Source organism: Branchiostoma floridae, chromosome 17 (genome assembly GCF_000003815.2).
Source record: "Branchiostoma floridae strain S238N-H82 chromosome 17, Bfl_VNyyK, whole genome shotgun sequence".
Taxonomy (NCBI): domain Eukaryota; kingdom Metazoa; phylum Chordata; class Leptocardii; order Amphioxiformes; family Branchiostomatidae; genus Branchiostoma; species Branchiostoma floridae.
The window spans coordinates 7,547,029-7,564,999 of NC_049995.1; the positions used below are offsets into that span (position 1 = coordinate 7,547,029).

At 39.6% G+C, this 17,971-nt stretch overlaps 1 protein-coding gene across 2 annotated transcripts in view; it reads left to right on the forward strand.

The window, feature by feature from the left end:
• LOC118404244 (WD repeat-containing protein 35-like) overlaps nt 1-17,971 on the forward strand; it is a 41,182-nt gene that overhangs the window by 21,731 nt on the left and 1,480 nt on the right. For both annotated transcript variants that reach the window (XM_035803287.1, XM_035803288.1), the window contains 13 exons: nt 1,226-1,423; nt 1,905-1,993; nt 2,566-2,683; nt 11,299-11,384; nt 11,750-11,896; nt 12,672-12,804; nt 13,211-13,273; nt 13,753-13,800; nt 14,596-14,760; nt 15,730-15,870; nt 16,409-16,625; nt 17,581-17,710; nt 17,848-17,916. In XM_035803287.1, the coding sequence (XP_035659180.1) occupies nt 1,226-1,423; nt 1,905-1,993; nt 2,566-2,683; nt 11,299-11,384; nt 11,750-11,896; nt 12,672-12,804; nt 13,211-13,273; nt 13,753-13,800; nt 14,596-14,760; nt 15,730-15,870; nt 16,409-16,625; nt 17,581-17,710; nt 17,848-17,916 (1,604 nt within the window). The remainder of the gene's footprint in view (nt 1-1,225; nt 1,424-1,904; nt 1,994-2,565; nt 2,684-11,298; nt 11,385-11,749; nt 11,897-12,671; nt 12,805-13,210; nt 13,274-13,752; nt 13,801-14,595; nt 14,761-15,729; nt 15,871-16,408; nt 16,626-17,580; nt 17,711-17,847; nt 17,917-17,971) is intronic.

Genomic DNA, 17,971 nt, shown 5'->3' on the forward strand with positions numbered 1-17,971 from the left:
CACCTACGTTATACGTCAGGTCTGATTCAATATAATTCAATGTTTTTGGTCATTTTTCCAGATGAACCAAAGATTGAATCTACCCTTAAAGATATTACACTGCACAGCGATATTTACAGCGTATGAATATAACGACTTTGTTATGTCGCAAGAAGGTATTTAAATTGTTAGTGCACTTCTCACTTCAAAACCTGTAAACTTGGTCTATTTATTTCAATAACCCATTAACTTGATCCATTAACTTGTTGTTAACCAGGATAACCCAGAGCTGTTTGCGATGATGGAGAAGACCAGGATGTACATATTCCGTAACCTTGAACTCGAGAAGTCCAATAATCCATTAACTCGATCCATTAACTTTTTGTTAACCAGGATAACCCTGAGCTGTTTGCGATGATAGAGAAGACCAGGATGTACATATTCCGTAACCTCGACCCTTAGTAGTCCAGGTCAATAACCCATTAACTCGATCCATTAACTTGTTGTTAACCAGGATAACCCTGAGCTGTTCGCGATGATGGAGAAGACCAGGATTTACATATTCCGTAACCTTGAACTCGAGAAGTCCAATTCAATAACCCATTAACTCGATCCATTAACTTGTTGTTAACCAGGATAACCCTGAGCTGTTTGCGATGATAGAGAAGACCAGGATGTACATATTCCGTAACCTTGACCCTGAGTAGTCCAGGTCAATAACCCATCATTAACTCGATCCATTAACTTGTTGTTAACCAGGATAACCCAGAGCTGTTTGCGATGATGGAGAAGACCAGGATTTACATATTCCGTAACCTTGAACTCGAGAAGTCCAATTCAATAACCCATTAACTCGATCCATTAACTTGTTGTTAACCAGGATAACCCTGAGCTGTTTGCGATGATAGAGAAGACCAGGATGTACATATTCCGTAACCTTGACCCTGAGTAGTCCAGGTCAATAACCCATCATTAACTCGATCCATTAACTTGTTGTTAACCAGGATAACCCTGAGCTGTTCGCGATGATGGAGAAGACCAGGATGTACATATTCCATAACCTTGAACTCGAGTAGTCCAATTCAATAACCCATTAACTCGATCCATTAACTTGTTGTTAACCAGGATAACCCGGAGCTGTTTGCGATGATGGAGAAGACCAGGATGTACATATTCCGTAACCTTGAACTCGAGTAGTCCAGTTCAATAACCCATTAACTCGATCCATTAACTTGTTGTTAACCAGGATAACCCGGAGCTGTTTGCGATGATGGAGAAGACCAGGATGTACATATTCCGTAACCTTGACCCTGAGGAGCCCATCCTGAGCTCGGGTTACATCTGTCACTTCGCCGACCTTGAGATCCGCTCTGTCCTGCTGGATGAGATCATGAAGGAACCAGAACTTCCAAATAAGGAATACATCATTGATATGGAGATCAAGGTAGGGATGTTAACCATTGAAGTGTTAATTTAAAAGAGCATTCCACTCCAAACGCGGGTATTATAATTCCTCAGAGAATAAATAGTTATGCTTAAATCAAGTTTGTTTGGTAAGATTAACCATAAGTTGAAGCCTAAACGCAGGGTTGTAGCGAACGAGTTCTTGAATTTCCGAGGAACATTCCATTGTGGGGGTACTTGGATTTAGAAAAGGAAATGTCGTGGATGGATCCTGATAAATTCTATGGAAAATAGAGATTTTTTTTATGATAGAATCAGGCTAGTAAAAACTCTCCAACGAGGTCTCTTAAGTGTCACTGACAAAAGATAGTGGATTCTGCCTGAAATGTCTGACCGTTTCCAAAATCATATCCAATTCCTTGACTAACTTCCTTTTAGCATATCTTATTACCTGAATGTCTAACCTTCATCGAAGTATTCGATAATAGAATTTGCATGCACTTCTTTCTCTCCCTCCCCAGTCCCTACGAGACAGTCGTGACCTTCTGGAGAAGGTCGGCATTGCGGACGCATCACAGTTCATCGAGGACAACCCCCATCCCAGGCTCTGGTATGGATCATTGAGTTGATATAGTATAGAATCTTAGTAAAGTCCCACTCACAGTGATAGAGCTTCAGTCATCAGTCTGAAAATGTGCAAAAGTTACAAATATTACACTAACAGCAAGTTCTGTAACATACAGCTGGCTCTTACCTCAGAAAACCATTGGTAAGGGAAAAGAAAGGATGATTTAACATTCAAGATTTTGATAATTTTGAACCATGATAGGGAGACGACAACAAGCAACCCGTCTTACTCAGGGAATACTGACCCACCAATTTTAACATGACATGTAATGCTAGTTCACCTTTATTCGTAGGGTAACCTTTATCCGTTGTACTCAATACCAGGGTATTTCGGGATATCAAGTCGACTGACGGTGGTCTCAAACTACAATATGTTGAACAAAAAAGCAATTTGAAACCACCGTCTATCTACGTGATACCCCTAAATATCCTGCTTTTTAGGTACAACGGAATTAGGTTACCCCGCGAATAAAGGTAAACTGGCGTTACAGTATAATGTAAATCTTACATAATATCATCATGATATTTCATTTTTAGACTCTTGTATTTTTCCAGGCGGTTACTTGCGGAGGCGGCCCTGGAGAAGTTGGACCTACCCACGGCTGAACAGGCCTTCGTGCGGTGTAAGGACTACCAGGGCATCGAGTTTGTGAAAAAACTGGGCAACTTACAGGTAAGGGAAACTCTCAGTCTCAGCGCAATGTCCAACATAATCTTTTGAGAAAGTTAGTCCATGGGCCAGGTCCCCCAAAATGGCCATTTGGTACCAAACAAAGGGACAAAGGGTGACTTACTTTTTTGAAAAGGTTGATTCCTCTACTTTATTATTTTGCATGATAACCATGCCAGATGCCCAGCTTTATAGGAATTATCGCTTGATTTTATGACGTCACTCAAAACTATAGAACTACCAAAAATCGTTTATTACAAGTCATCAAAAGTGGTTTTAATAACCCCCAACCACATTTGATGAGTATTTCTCTTTACTTAGATCATACAAATACATGTTGAATATATTTGGAACCGTTTTGAAATAAATTTAGACAAATCTCTACAATGGTTGCCATGGCAACGGTGAAAAATAACATTTCCTTACAGGAAAGTTGCTAAGCAAGCCATGGTTGGATGTTTTTAAAGTTTAGCCATTATCAACATAATCAAGGCATGAACAATGACACCGAACGATTCATAACTAATGTAAGGGCTCTTAGAAAACATTTTAGTTAGGTAAAAAATAAATAGAACTTTTAGTATTTTAATCCATACTACAGTATGTATTGAAATACATGTAATATTGTTTTTTTGGCGTGTTTCTCCTGCCAAATCTCTAAATGGATTCAACCTTTTCATCTTTGGGCCAAATGAGTTGAAATTTGGCATGGAGGTAGATATAGCAAATACCCCCAGACATTTTTCTCTCTTTTCTGATAGTGACCTTAAAAATTGTTTCATTTAGGGTTTTTAGTCATTTTTGGCAAAAAATATATATTGTGGGCCCCTGTACCCTGGTATTACATCCTAATGACCTGACATTTGATACAGAGGTGCATTGAACATATGCCCACAGGGCACTATCAACAATAGTTGCTAAAATTACTTCAAAAATGAGTTATTTTGGGATTTTAGGCCATTTTTGACTAAAAATATATATTTTTGGCTCCTGTGCCATTGTATTGAAACCAAATGACCTGAAATTCGGTTTGAAGGTGTGTAGGCTAATTGTGCCCACATTATTTCATTTCTATTTTCGGAATACGTTTCTTCAAATTGTTGAGTTTTGGGATTTTTTTTTGCTATTTTCAAACTAAAAACATATAGTTTTGGCTATTGAAACCAAATGACCTGAAATTCAGTATTAGGGTGCGGGTGGACTTTCTAGTTTAGTTAATAAATCATGATCAGGTGATATACGCCATTCTATCGGCCATTTGGATCTGTCATCTTGCATTTTTAACGTTTAATTTCTTACAAGTACTAAGTGCCTAAATGTTCTTAATTTGACTATTACTTGTGATAGGCCTCTAAACAATTTTTGTAGGCATTTTGAAATAGGCAGATTTTTTATGACGGTTGCCATGGAAATGGTGCTAAAATACTCGACCAATGACAGTGAGCGATTCATAAAATAAATAAACAGTGGTAGGGTTTTTAGCGGTTAGTTTAGCTCCTTGGCTAGATGCGTAAGAAATAAGTAGACATTTTTAGCAAAGAAGTCAGGAGACAGAAATCAGGTCGCTATTTTGGCATCTTGCCACTGTACATGTCATCTTGCATTTTCCAATGCAAACGTTTATCGAAGTCTTGTGCCATCATTATGTTAAAAGTCCTCAAAATGACTTTCAGTGTGTTTCTGTGAACGTTGTAAGTCTGACTCAGTTACATATGGATGATATGGAGCATAATCCTAGGTAATCTTATCTTCTTTCTGTATTACAACAACAAGACTTAAATGCCTCCTGGCATATTCACAACAACAAGGCAATTCACAGCAACGATTCAGCAGGACGGATGATCATAAAAATTGGAATCATTGTAAGGGACATATCAAATGCTGATTCAATGCTAAAATCTTAGGAATACTATTTGATAAAAATCTGAGTTTCAAAGTGGTATACAGTAGAGGCCAGTTAATTGCGCGTCGGATAAACGCACACTTCGGTCAATTGCACGGAATCCTAAAATCCCAAACCAGCTTCCATTCACTCCATTGTTAGTGACTTCGCTTATCTGCACGATGAAAAGTCACCAATAATGCACAAAAATTTGTCAAACATCGCCGACAAATGGACTGAAAATGCGTGCTTACAATTGGCATACGCGGTACAAATAGGCCCATAATTGCCCGTATAGAGGCGCAATACCGACAACATGTATGAAATTGTTATTAGAAGCAAAAGAAAATGATATTGTGAGAGGTTGTAGGCGGGTCCTGTGCGTGTCGGTGCCATAAAGAGACGCACGCCAAAAACTTGCTGCACACGTGACAAACTCAATAAAATTTGTTCTCTACCAGTCCATTGTCTATTAGCTGTACATGTATTTGAGATTGCGGGGACATTTGCGTGAAGGAGAAAATATTTGCAGTGGTTCAAAGTTACCGGCAGTCAGTCGGAACTGGCACACTGCGACTCGGGTCCTATAGACGGTAATAGCAGTCACTTTTGGCGGTGCGGTACTTTCGTGATCAGCAACGGTACATGTCAGTCAGTGTGTACTGTCTCTTTGTCATGAACTTATCGTATCCGAAACGGATTTTTTCGGAGCCTCCCTGTTGACATGTTAGCTGAAGGTGCAGCCATTGTGGGGAGATATACTATCTTGGATAACGTGAGTTTCATTACGCACTAAAACATTATTATAATATATATAATCTTTTATTGCAAATTCCTGCCCATGGGGCTAATTGCAAGTGAACAAAATCAAATACAGGGAGTGATTATATCCAGTCCATCCGCTAGCTCTCTGCCTGGTCTCTCCATGTAGACACACCAAAATGGACATGGTACATAAAATTACTACAACTATTCTACACAAGATAATGCAAATCCTATGCTTCAAAAATGATCCAACCACGTAACATGCATTGGCATAATACCGGTCATAAGACTTATACCGGCCGATAAAAAATAATGGAATTTAAAGAGATCTACACAATGTCATGCAACAATAGTTATTTCTGAGGTATGCACACTTCAGACATCTAGGTGTCCAATACATCTTTTACATAGCATCGATTACAATGTGCGTATGGTACAAACTTGGCTAACTGCGCTGGATTCTAAGAAGCCAACTCTGGTCAGAGCTTTATTTGCTGACATGTCAAAAGCCTTCGATCGAGTCGATCATGCCATACTGCTACAGCGTGTGATCGATATCCAGGCTAGTCCAAGCATGGTGTCTTGGATCCACAGCTACCTCAGCGGTCGGCGTCAGAGGGTAGTAGTCAATGGCGTGGCCAGTACCTGGAAGGAGCCGACATCTGGTGTCCCACAAGGTGGTGTGCTGTCCCCATAACTTTTCCTGCTCTTTATGAGCTCAAGGACAGCAGTACATCCTGACGCTATGAATGTGGGCTATGCGGACGATGTCGGAATGTCCAGAACTCTGTCAGTACCTCAAGCCATCGAAGACAAATCACTTGAGGAAGAGACATCTCATCTCGACTCGTGGGCTGACACTAACAACATGTTGCTAAACGGGAAGAAGAACCAACTGCTACAAATCTGTGTCTGCAGATCCGTTCCCAGCCCACCAAGGTTAACCCTTGGCGGTGTGTGCGTTCCGTGGGTCGCGTCCGCAAAAGGTCTGGGCTTCATCTTGGACAAAAATCTCACCCTGCAAGAACAAGTAACCTCAATGGTTACTAAAGCCTCCCGTAGACTGCACTTCTTGAGACTAATTGCAAAGCAAGGGACCAGTGTCGCCGACCTAGTGACTATCTACGTGTCCCTCTTGCGCCCAGTCCTCGAGTACGGTAATGTCCTCCTTGTAGGCTGTAGCAAGGAACAGGAACGCGCAATGCAGAGAGCGGGCTCTACGGATCATGAGCCGAGCGGGCAGGCGCGATGTGCCCGACCTACCCACCCTCCAGTCGCGACGCGAGGATGCAGCTGTCAAACTTTTCACACAAATGTTGGATGTTGACCATCCCCTACACGATCATGGTTACACCTTCCAGATCAACTGCCACGGGACGATCACTGAGAAACAAAAACACTTTCTCCATCCCCCCCCCCCTCCTAGAACTAAAAGACTTCAGAACTCTTTCCTGCACACAGCCATCAAACTGTACAACAAGACTGTAGACACGTAGGTAGTAACAATGGCTACTTAACGTCGGAGATGTTGTTTACTACTTTAGTATATTGTTTCTTATTGTATATATGCGGTTTTTTATGTTGTAAATTTCAACGCTATTCAGGCTGCTACTATGTCTGCTATGTTGAAGTCAATAAAGGATGATGAAATGCATTCGAAGACGACAAGGCGAAAAGTTTTCAGTATCTTTTTCGGGACAGGCAGCTCGTCGTGGGACGAACACACCGTCACATTCATTGCCAGATTTGTAGATCATATAATTACACATGCTCATGGCACAAGACGAACATGATTCAACAACAATCTTGAATTTTTGTTGGTGACCTACAAATCATGTAAAAGTGTGAAGAACCGTTGCATAATAGCCCGGATCTACGACTGAATGGGCAAAATTGAACGTATACGCAACCATTTTCCCGCCATTTTTATATCTACGCAAGCAGTGAGTGTTACGTCATAGCGGTTGTGACGGACAGAAGTTAAATGAAAATTCTTGACAGTATACGTCCGTTTTCTCATGACATTTCAGCATGCTCATGCAGGTTTATGTTTTATGTATTTACTAATAGAAAAGGAAGGAACATCAGAGGATGTATAAAGGTACATAGCGACAGTTAATTGTGCCGTGTTTCTTCCGGCCGGTATTTTTACCTCCCAACAACGCGCCCGTTCGCCGTGTAATTCCGCGGCGTGTTACAATTACAATATTACGCTTTTAGAAGGACAAGAGTGGCAGAAAAGTTACACAGAAGAAGTGGCAAGGGTAACCTACAACAGCAACATGTAACTGGAGAAAATGATGCGTTGACAATTTGTCAAATCAGTATGGCTAGAGAAATCGTCGTAAACGTACCGGTATTAAGATAATAGATGTTACAACGGACCCAGTCAACTTCCACCATTTAAAAAAAGAAATTCATCTTCAATCACACGATACATGTCATGCAAGTCTAAGGTCTACGACTCCTTTTCTGTCTGATGGTGCTGTCAGTCCGCATATTGCAACACTATACTAACGTCTCACGGCCGTTTGTCCCCTTCACATATTTGCTTGACTCGTCACGGAAAATACAAACTTTAAGACGTTCGGACGTTTTACTTGGGCTAGAGTTTTCTCTACTGGGAAGCCGCTGCAGTCAGCCGTCTGTTCCTGCTTGTCACCATTACTTTCTGTTTGCTGCATTTTATCCAGCAACTTCATCGTAACCACACTTCTGCATTCCCGATGATACTTGATGTCCGGAATTTCTCCTTCGTTTACAGATGAGGCATTATCTAAGAGTACTTGATGTTTGCGTATCTCCGCTGTGCTTAGCAGGGTTTTCCAAGACTCTTTTAGGTGAACTACATTTGCAGCGGTTTTGTTTGTGCAATGGATAGCGTAACCCTTTTATGCAAATTCTACCGTGTCTTCACAACAATGATTGGTGCATCCACTTTCTTTGCGTTGTATTTTCTTCCGATCTTTGTCCCTGATCTCCACAGCCTTTATTTTTTTCCCATTAGGCCACACCAATTTAATTTCTTGGTTCACGGATTCGCTCGCTCCGATTTTTTGGAAAAAAAAATAAAAATAAAAATTACCATTCAGCAAATTTTCACCATTAATGAAACCATTCACCAACTTTCTGGTGTAGCAAATTGGCCTTTATATCATAAGCTCCTTAAAATCAACAAACAGGTGCTGTTACTGTACAGTAAAAGTGGTTTTGTACTTTTTTCAAGCTGAAAACTTTTTATTCTTTATATTTTGGATAAGCCCTTAACTTTACCCCAACCATTTTACAATTTTTATTTTTATTTCGCCCTTTCGCTCCATATTTTTTATGAAAAAATCCGTGAACCAAGAAATTAAATTGGTGTGACCTTATGACGTAAAGAAACGATAAAGTAGGCACCGTCACTTTAAGGTTTGGTTTATCTTTTTTATCGTGAATAGTTCAGAAGTTGACCGTATATATTGTACTCTGAATCCATACGAAGTAAAAAGACTCAATCGACATGTGGTTCTTCCGATGCACTGCGAGTGTGGGAACGATGTTGGTTTGCAGAAGCTTCAGATCAAATTCTCCAGCGTAGAGTTATACATTTCAAGGCGCATAAAAAGCGCACATCCATTTCAAGCGATAAGCTGACATTTTTGTAAGACAACTGTTAAATGCACTTAAAAATTCGAAAAATTGTGAAGAATGAAACGTTAGATCGGAAGGATATTTCTACATTGACAGCAACTGCACATAAACCACAAAAAAGGCTCGCCAATCTGAATATCCATGTACGCCAAATGCCAGCTTTTTATTGAAGCACTTGCAATGAAGGGCTGACGTCAGAGTTGCGTTGCGCAGTACAGTGCCCAAATTTGGGTGTGACTTAAAATCCTTGAAAATCCTTCTTTTCCTTGAAAATGTTTGCCCAATCTGGAGACTTTTTTTCAGTTAGAGGGGACAGGTAGGGCCTAATCTTTCCTGTTTGGGTCAAAATTTGTTCAGTTTAGCAGTTTAGCTGGTGTCAGGACAGGTTTGAGTTATACACCTTTCTCACGCGGCGGCCACGATAGATCTAAAACGAGTTCAATGTGGCAAACAAAAGGCTGTCCATCAAAATTAGCAGTTCGACCAATGGTAGCCTGCCAATTAGGAAATCGACCAATAAGTGAATGGCTGCAAATTCGTTAAAAATTTGCATTATTATGTTTTTATTTTGCATCTCTTAGGGGACTAAGGGGTCAGTCTACACTACTCTAAATTGCTACATCTTTCGGTGCATAACACTTCTTGTAATATTTATTATTCTATCTTATATCATGAAAATTTGTGTGGTTTTGGGGAAAACTAAATGGGACCTGATTTTAGAAATAAGTTTTGTCTGTTTGCCTCATTGACCTCTTCTTCGATCTATCGTGGCCGCCGCGTGAAAAAGGTGTATAGGGTGCTACCGGTTGTGTCAGGAGGGAACAGGGGTCAAAGGTGAGGTTTCTTTCATAGGGTGAGCTTTTCTCGGAGAATGAGGCAAACAACCCCCTGTTTTCTTTGAATGTTTATAAACTAGACCCAAGTGACTTTCTGGTGGAGAAGAATTATTAAGATTGAAATATGGGTTAGTACTTTTTTGAAGCCTTCATTCAGTGTATTATAACATGCTTGCCAATGGACAGCCCTAACTTCGATGTCTGACCTGTAGCATCAACAAAATGTCCTGTTTCGGCAAGCTTGGTATTTAGGATGGAGTTAGCTTTGAATGCAAACTATCGTAAAAATATAGAGAAAAAAGTCGGAATGACGTCAGATACCATTAACAACAAATGATGACTGATGATACAAACGGCTGAATGGCCATAAACAGATGAAAATCGCCATTCGAAAAATGGCCGTTGCCATGGCAACCAGTGAACAGCACTTTACCCAAAACTTAACCATTTTTGTATGTATGGACCAATGCCATACTACCACCCCAAATGTTGAGAAAAATCAACATTTTGACTCGGCCACATGGATTAGTTTATAGGCAGTCTCTTGAATTACCCATGATGCATTGCGATATTCGTAGAAATTTGATAAAAAGTCCGTTGGGTATAATTATTGAAATACTCGTAACTCCTGCTGGAATTGACGGATTTTGTTGCTTTAAAGCCCAAAATGCAGATTAAGACGTCGCAAATCAAGAAAACGTATCAAACAAGGCCCCATAGGCAGGCTGAATAAATGCCTGGTTTTGGAAAGTAAACAATGTAATTTTTACGCAAAAATTACCCCAAAAATCAGCCTTTAAAGACTCATAACGTCCTAAAGATGCAAATTACCGACAAAAAACTAAATACTTTGTAATTCTTGTGGTGTTTTTCACATGTAAACCAATTTTCATTGGAAATTATTGATATTTTACATATCTATCTCGTCCTTTTCAATAAACGACCAAACGGCCAGGTCAATTTGGATGACGTCACTTGGTCACGTGATTACAGTTGGAAAGCTGTGCATGGCAACTGGTTATCATGGCTTAAAATAAACTTTGGTTCCTACTAATACAAAAAATCCATGATAGCACTTGTCCCTCTCGGTGGTACCAAAAACCCCTCTGGCCCATGGACTATAAGTGTCCTTGTTAAAAACTTGAAACAAACTTTAGTAAAATATTTTCTACAAGAGACTGCTTGCCAAAAGTAAAATGTATTTAATTTGATCTATATCTAATTGAAATCACAGTGTACAATTTCATTAAATGGATTAGTAATCCTACTTGGACTTTCAAAAACAAATCCTACATCTGTCAATTAAGTCATACCAATAAGTTTCATTTAATTCCATTGATTCCAGTTCCTGCTCTATGTATAGTATTACTCAGGTTAGCAATGATTATGCAGAAGTCAGCGAAAGGGGAGAGTGTTACATTGAAGGCCTTTTCTAAAAATGTCCACGTCTGTGAAACAGTCATGCAAACACTTTATCAGGGTCGTTGGTCTTTATTTTCCAGAGTGAGGCCATGAAAAATGCTGAAGTTGCAGCCTACTTTAAGAGGTTTGAAGAGGCTGAGAGGGTCTATCTGGACATTGACAGACGGTAAAGAAGCTTCTTCATTGTGTCTTCAATTTTTTTCTTAGCTATAGTATTTGCTCTAAGACAGTAAAGGTCTCAGATCTTACCTGTGATTTTCTTCAATGCTTCTAGAGCTAGTAAAAGCTGATAATTTCTTTTTTTGCACATCAGGATGGGTTTTGTAATGAAACTGAGCATATTTTGTGCAATTACATTTTATATGGGTGGTGCAAGTTATCCAGCTGGATCGCACTGGGATTTGGGGATTTTGTGAATTCATGCAATTAATAGAAGTGTGCAGTAATTCGTTGTGCAATTATATGGCTTTTGCTGTATTTGTTTTCTCTTTGAATTGGCGTGTTGTCAAATGTGGTGCTACCTTTCTGCAGAGACCTTGCTGTGAATCTGCGGGTGAAACTGGGAGACTGGTTCCGTGTGGTGCAGCTGCTGAAGACGGGAAGCGGGGGTGGCGAGGACCAGCTTCTGGAACAGGCGTGGAACGCTATCGGAGACTACTACGCTGACAGGCAGAAATGGTAATGTTGATTGCTTTCCACTGTAGAGCTACAAGCAAACAAATAATAGTCAGTACCCCCTTGTAGAAAGTACCGCCTTGTAGAAATGTCCCCCATGCAAAAGTATCCTCCATGAAGAAATGTCCCCCTTGCAGGAATGTCCCCCATTTTTAGTGCTTTGTGTGTTTTGTTGTCAAAAGGCCATACTCTTGTCCTGTGCATCAAGTTCCATTTCAATGATGATGAAATCAAGGGTTACACTATTCCAATACAACTTTCTCTCCTGGCAGCCATGATAGATTGAAAACGAGGTCAATGAGGCAAACAGACAAAACTTATTTTCTTCAACAACTCTACAAAATTCATTTCAAATGGCTGTGTTAGAAATAATGCTTGCAGGCTCTTAATTTGCATATGAAATATAATTTTTTTTTATTCACATATTGGTTTGCCTATAAACTGCTAAGGGGCATTGACAATCTTGAAAAGTACAGTAATTACTAATACATATAATTCATCCCTTATTACACTGTCACAGAGACTTTCATAACCCTTTAACAAATTCATGAATGATACTCAAGACATAAGTTTCAGGCATCACTTCTGATGTTTGCCTTACAGTTGGTAGGTCATGAATTTTATTCGTGGCCATTGTCATACAGAAACAGAGAAGGGAACTGCCCAATACACCAAAGTCAAAAATTAATTTTAGCTTAATTGTTTTTGAGATATAGCTGTTGTGCATTGTAAGATGTTTTCTCACAAACCTCATTCTACATTTCCATGACCCCTACAGGCAGAACGCAGTGACGTACTACGTGCAGGGTCGTAACCAGGAGCGACTGGCGGAGTGTTACTATATGCTGGAGGACTACCCTGGGTTGGAGAGTCTGGTGCACTCCTTACCGGAGAACCACAAACTGCTGCCTGTATGTACTGTACATTCATTTATTTTTGCAAGGACTGTATTTCACAGTACATGCATAAGGGGAAAAGATGTGTGCTAAGTTTGTGGTTGAAACAATTTTGTAATATGGTGATTCATTGGAAATGCAAATTAACAGTAGAGCAGTCACAGTAAAAACCACAGAATAAAACTACTGGAAACATAATAAGATTTAGGATAAAGCACCTCTTCATATTTGCTGATCTAACTTACCTTCACAAAGTCATTTAAAAATGTCAGACTCTAAAAAACCTCTTTAGCATCTAATGTTGACACTTGAGAATCATCTAAAGAAAAAATTGTGAAATGAGATGAGATGAAGACAAAAGGCTCCAAACAGAAAAGTTTTATGGTCACACTGTAACCAAGTTTTTGTGTGTTTTTCACAGGAAATTGCTGCCATGTTTGTGACTGTCGGTATGTGTCAGCAGGCAGTGGCTGCCTACTGCAAGGTAAGGAGCTTTAATATTTTCAAAGATGCAAATAAAAAATGTGCACACTTCAATTGCAAACATGTAGTCCAGTTGATGTTACACTGATGCTAGATTCTGTAGCTTAAACTTGTTGCAATATAAGGTCATTATCATTGTTTTCAAAACTCTGATTCAATATTTACCTTAAAAATGACATAATTCTAGTTAAACGTAGTATCCTAAGGACTGTTTGTGTTTGAAATGTTTTAAGTGCTAAGATATTTATTATATTGAACTTTACCATCCAACGTTTCCTATTGGACATGAAATTGTCTTCATTCATAGTTAGAGTATAAAAGACCTGTTTCTTGCAGATCACTTCAGTGTCACTGATGAAGGATAGTGGATTCTATCCAAAACGTCTGACCGTTTCAAAACCATATCCAGTTGCTTGAGTAACAGTCTACTTTTTGGTTTACCATCCTTGAATAATCATTTCATCTTCCTGCTGCATCCAGTGTAACAAGGTGAAGGCAGCTGTGGACTGCTGTGTGCAGCTCAACCAGGTCAGATATGATTATTTTGTGTGATTTTGTTAAAAAAGATTTTTTTTAAATGGGAGCTTCTGATCAATTGCTACACCCAGTAAGCTATCCCCTTATGGACCATGGTGAGATCTACGGCTTGTTGCCAGTCTGTATGATCAGTGTAATCAACCTTCATTGTATTAGACACCAGCTTCTGTGTCAGTTTCTGTGTAGCCGGTATAACCGGTTGGCATAGCACACCAGCTTCTGTATCAGTTTCTGTTTAGCCACGGGTATAACTGTCCATATAGAATACAACACGGTGTATTCCGTATCACCCGAATCAGGTATTCGAACTTTGCATGGCGCCGCACTTGGCCCGCTCGAAACAGTTCGATTTATTCGAATGGAGCCCGTGTGATACGCCTTTCGAACCTGTGCGATACGGAAGTTATGGCCCGGTCCGGAACACCCGTATCTAACATTTTTGCGTCACAGGACATGACATAAAAATGGATATAACACAGCTTCTGGTTATATTTCACTGACCCTTTCCTCTTCCCTCATGTGCTCAATAAAAAGCAGCCTGTATGGCAATTTGAGCTTCTCATGAATAAATAAAGGTCCAAAGAAGCAAATTAACCACCTACCACACCTACACTTTGCACATCTATATAGCTGCAAGCAGTGTTTAAAGCTCTTTAATGAGGATGGCACTACTGTACTTGATTGCAAAGAGTCTCTATAGCGATGATAGCGATTACATTACAGGTCGTATCACAACCTCCTTTGTTGATAACTGTTCTAACATTCCGTCTCCTGTATCCTGTCCAGTGGAACCAAGCTGTGGACCTGGCGAAGGCTCACAACATGAAGGAGATCGACTCCCTCCTGGCTAAGTACGCCTCCCATCTTCTGGAGAAGGATAAGATCGTCAACGCCATCGAGCTCTACAGGAAGGCTAACCACTTCTTAGACGCTGCCAAGCTACTCTTCAAGGTATTATAATTACTATATATTAGCAGTCATTTTCACTGTATATAGCTAACCTACATGTTCAAGCTAAGGCTAAGGCCACACCAATTTAATTTCTTGGTTCACGGATTTTTTCATTAAAAATATGGAGCAAAAGGGCGAAATAAAAATAAAAATAAAGATTGTAAAATGGTTGGGGTAAAGGTAACGGCTAATCCAAAACATAAAGAAAAAAAGTTTTCAGCTTGAAAAAAGTACAAAAACACTATTATTGTACAGTAACAGCACCTGTACCCACACTTTAAGGAGCTTATAATGTAAAGGCCAATTTGCTACCCCAGAAAGTTGGTGAATGGTTTCATTAATAGTGAAAATTTGCTGAGTGGTAATTTTTATTTTTATTTTTTTTTCCAAAAAATAGGAGCGAGCGAATCCGTGAACCAAGAAATTAAATTGGTGTGGCCTAAGGCACCATTGAAAATCATTTAGTATTTTGCATTTCAGGGATGATGATCTGGTTTGAGCTGACATAACAAATTTTTGCCTGAGGGCTTATTGCATGTAACATGAAAGGGAATGCACAAATAGTGTAGAAGAATTGACATGTAGCAATTGCAAATTGTGTCAGCTATTCCAACAGAATGGAAAAAGTATCCTGAAGTAATTTTAAAAAGGCAGCTTTTTATTCTATATAATGTAATAATTAATATGTAAACCCAAAGTTGTAAAGATTACAAATCTTAAAGGTATATGTGTATAAGATTAGATCTTGCATTTTTGCATGAATGGCTTGATAATTATACAAATTCAATACAGAAGTTGACCAATGTACAGCCACTATGTTTAATCCTATTGGTATTGAATACCTCATTTTAAGATTTCATAAACAACAGAATGGGGTGTTTTCCATTTACTGACCATTGAATACATTTTAATCTCTTAAACAAAATCCTCTACATTTCCACACTTAGCACATTCTTCTGTACTTCCCAGATAGCAGAAGATGAGACCAAGAAGCGTACGAAGCCCCTGCGGATTAAGAAGCTGTACGTGCTGGCAGCTCTGCTGGTGGAGAAGTACCATGAACAGATGAAACTCACCTCCAAGTCCAAGGCCAAGGGCAAGAGACAGGAGGTCAGTGCCCCTGCTAAGTCTCATTACCAGTGATGTTTCCTGAAAAAGTAACTTTTAACTTTAAGTTCCAGAATGTTGGTCAATTGTGTTCTGATCTTGCAGCATACTTAAAAGGGCTGTTGTCTTTGTGTATTATAATTTTTTTTATTAAGCTATAACAGTTACTGTTTTTTCTTCCTTAAATGTGTTATGGCCAAAAAGAACGGTGCTACAGATTGAAGCATTTGGCTCTAACTTATCATACTATTTACATGTGTTTGATTGAATTTTTCATTATTGTAAAACTGTAAATATCCAAATGTTTGCAGGGGTTTTATTTTCATGGTGCTAACTGAAAACATGGCAAAAGCATCCTTTCCCTCCTACTGCAAAATTAAGTCCTCCAAAAATAACTCAACTTACAGTATTATACTAACTTACATAGCATTTGCTTGTGAGCAAGTACAGCATATTTCAATCCATCCCCATCCCCATGTGAAAATGTACTGTTCCATATCAACCTTTTGTATAAAGAAATATTATATTTCCCTCCCTCCAGGCGAGCTCAGCTCTGGCTGGATTACTGGAAGAGGATGCGTCAACGATGGACTCGAAAGTGATTGACAACGCGTGGCGTGGGGCAGAGGCGTACCACTTCTACATCCTGGCACAACGCCAGCTGTACAACGGGTACGTGGACGCGGCCATGAAGACGGCGCTGCACCTGCGGGAATATGAGGATATCATCGACCCTGTGGACATCTATTCACTACTCGGTATGTGATGTCCTGTCTTATCTCATCTGTTTGACGTACAGAATATTTCAACAAATAAGACATTAAGAGTTGAAAGGGCTTGCACCTCCATGAAATATTTAGTTTCTTGTATGTCCTCTTTAACACAAAAGGTTCTGATTAACAAATGCATTGATCACTTCCTGTCATTCAAAACCTCCCAATGAATAAGTAGCCTCTTCCATTGACCTGTCATGTCTGATACATGATTTAATTGTTCCTGAACTCTTCTTTCTGTCACTGCCTGAAAGTCTGACCTTTGTGGTGACACCTTCTTTCCACTCATTTCTTGCCCCTGTACAGTCTATTCTAATAACTATGAACACAAACGTTAAGAAAACAAAAAATCCATACAAGAAAGAAAAAGGAAGATACTATTAGATTTTACAGTAATTCAATCTGCTATTCTCTTTCTGCTGTAGTTACGGTTTACTTGTATGCTGCATTAGGCTCTTATGTTTGGGTTGATATTTTACTAAGTAACATCGTAGTTGTAAACTGCACTTGTAAACTTTCATGTGCTTTACTACTGTATTTTCATGTACATCTAATAATCTCTGTACACCCAAACTTCCCAGAGTCCCAGCACATGCTACCCATAGATTTGTGCATTTTATGTTTCCACATTATTTCAATGTATAAGGTATATAGGTTGTGAGTTCGATCCCAGGCCGAGTCATACCAAAGACTCTAAAAATGGTACATGCTGCTTTCTCTGCTTAGCACTCAGCACTAATGAGGAAGACTATGGAAGTTAAACACACACCACTACCAGCGGACCAGCCCCCTGCTGTAGTGACTTGCACAAATGTGTGGCCCAAGGGCTTCGAAGTGGAGATTGGTGCCACCCTACGCGTCTTAGATGCATGGGCAAACTTTAACTTTTTTTTTTTAACATCTCAAGCCCAGAGTGTAATGTTTCTGTATTCCCCCTCAGCCCTGGCTGCCTGTGCCAACCGTGCGTTTGGCTCCTGTTCCAAGGCTTTCATCAAACTGGAGTCACTGGAGAACACCAGTCAGGACCAGAAGGAAACCTTCCTGGAGCTCGCACTGGAGATCTTCACCAAGTAGGAACTTTTACAGACTTGAGTATTTAAGTACAAACTCTGAATTTAATACTTTGTAACATGTGTTCAACAAATATGAAATATAAAAACTTTTTGTCTTTGAATAATTATAATGCAATTTGTCATTGTTTGTACAGGCACAGTGCAAAGGACACCAGAACAGGGAAGGCTGAGTGCACCAGCTGTGAAAGTGTCATCCCAGACTGGTCAGTATTCAAATTTCAATTTCAATATAATGTCACATGTCATTGTGTTTTTTTT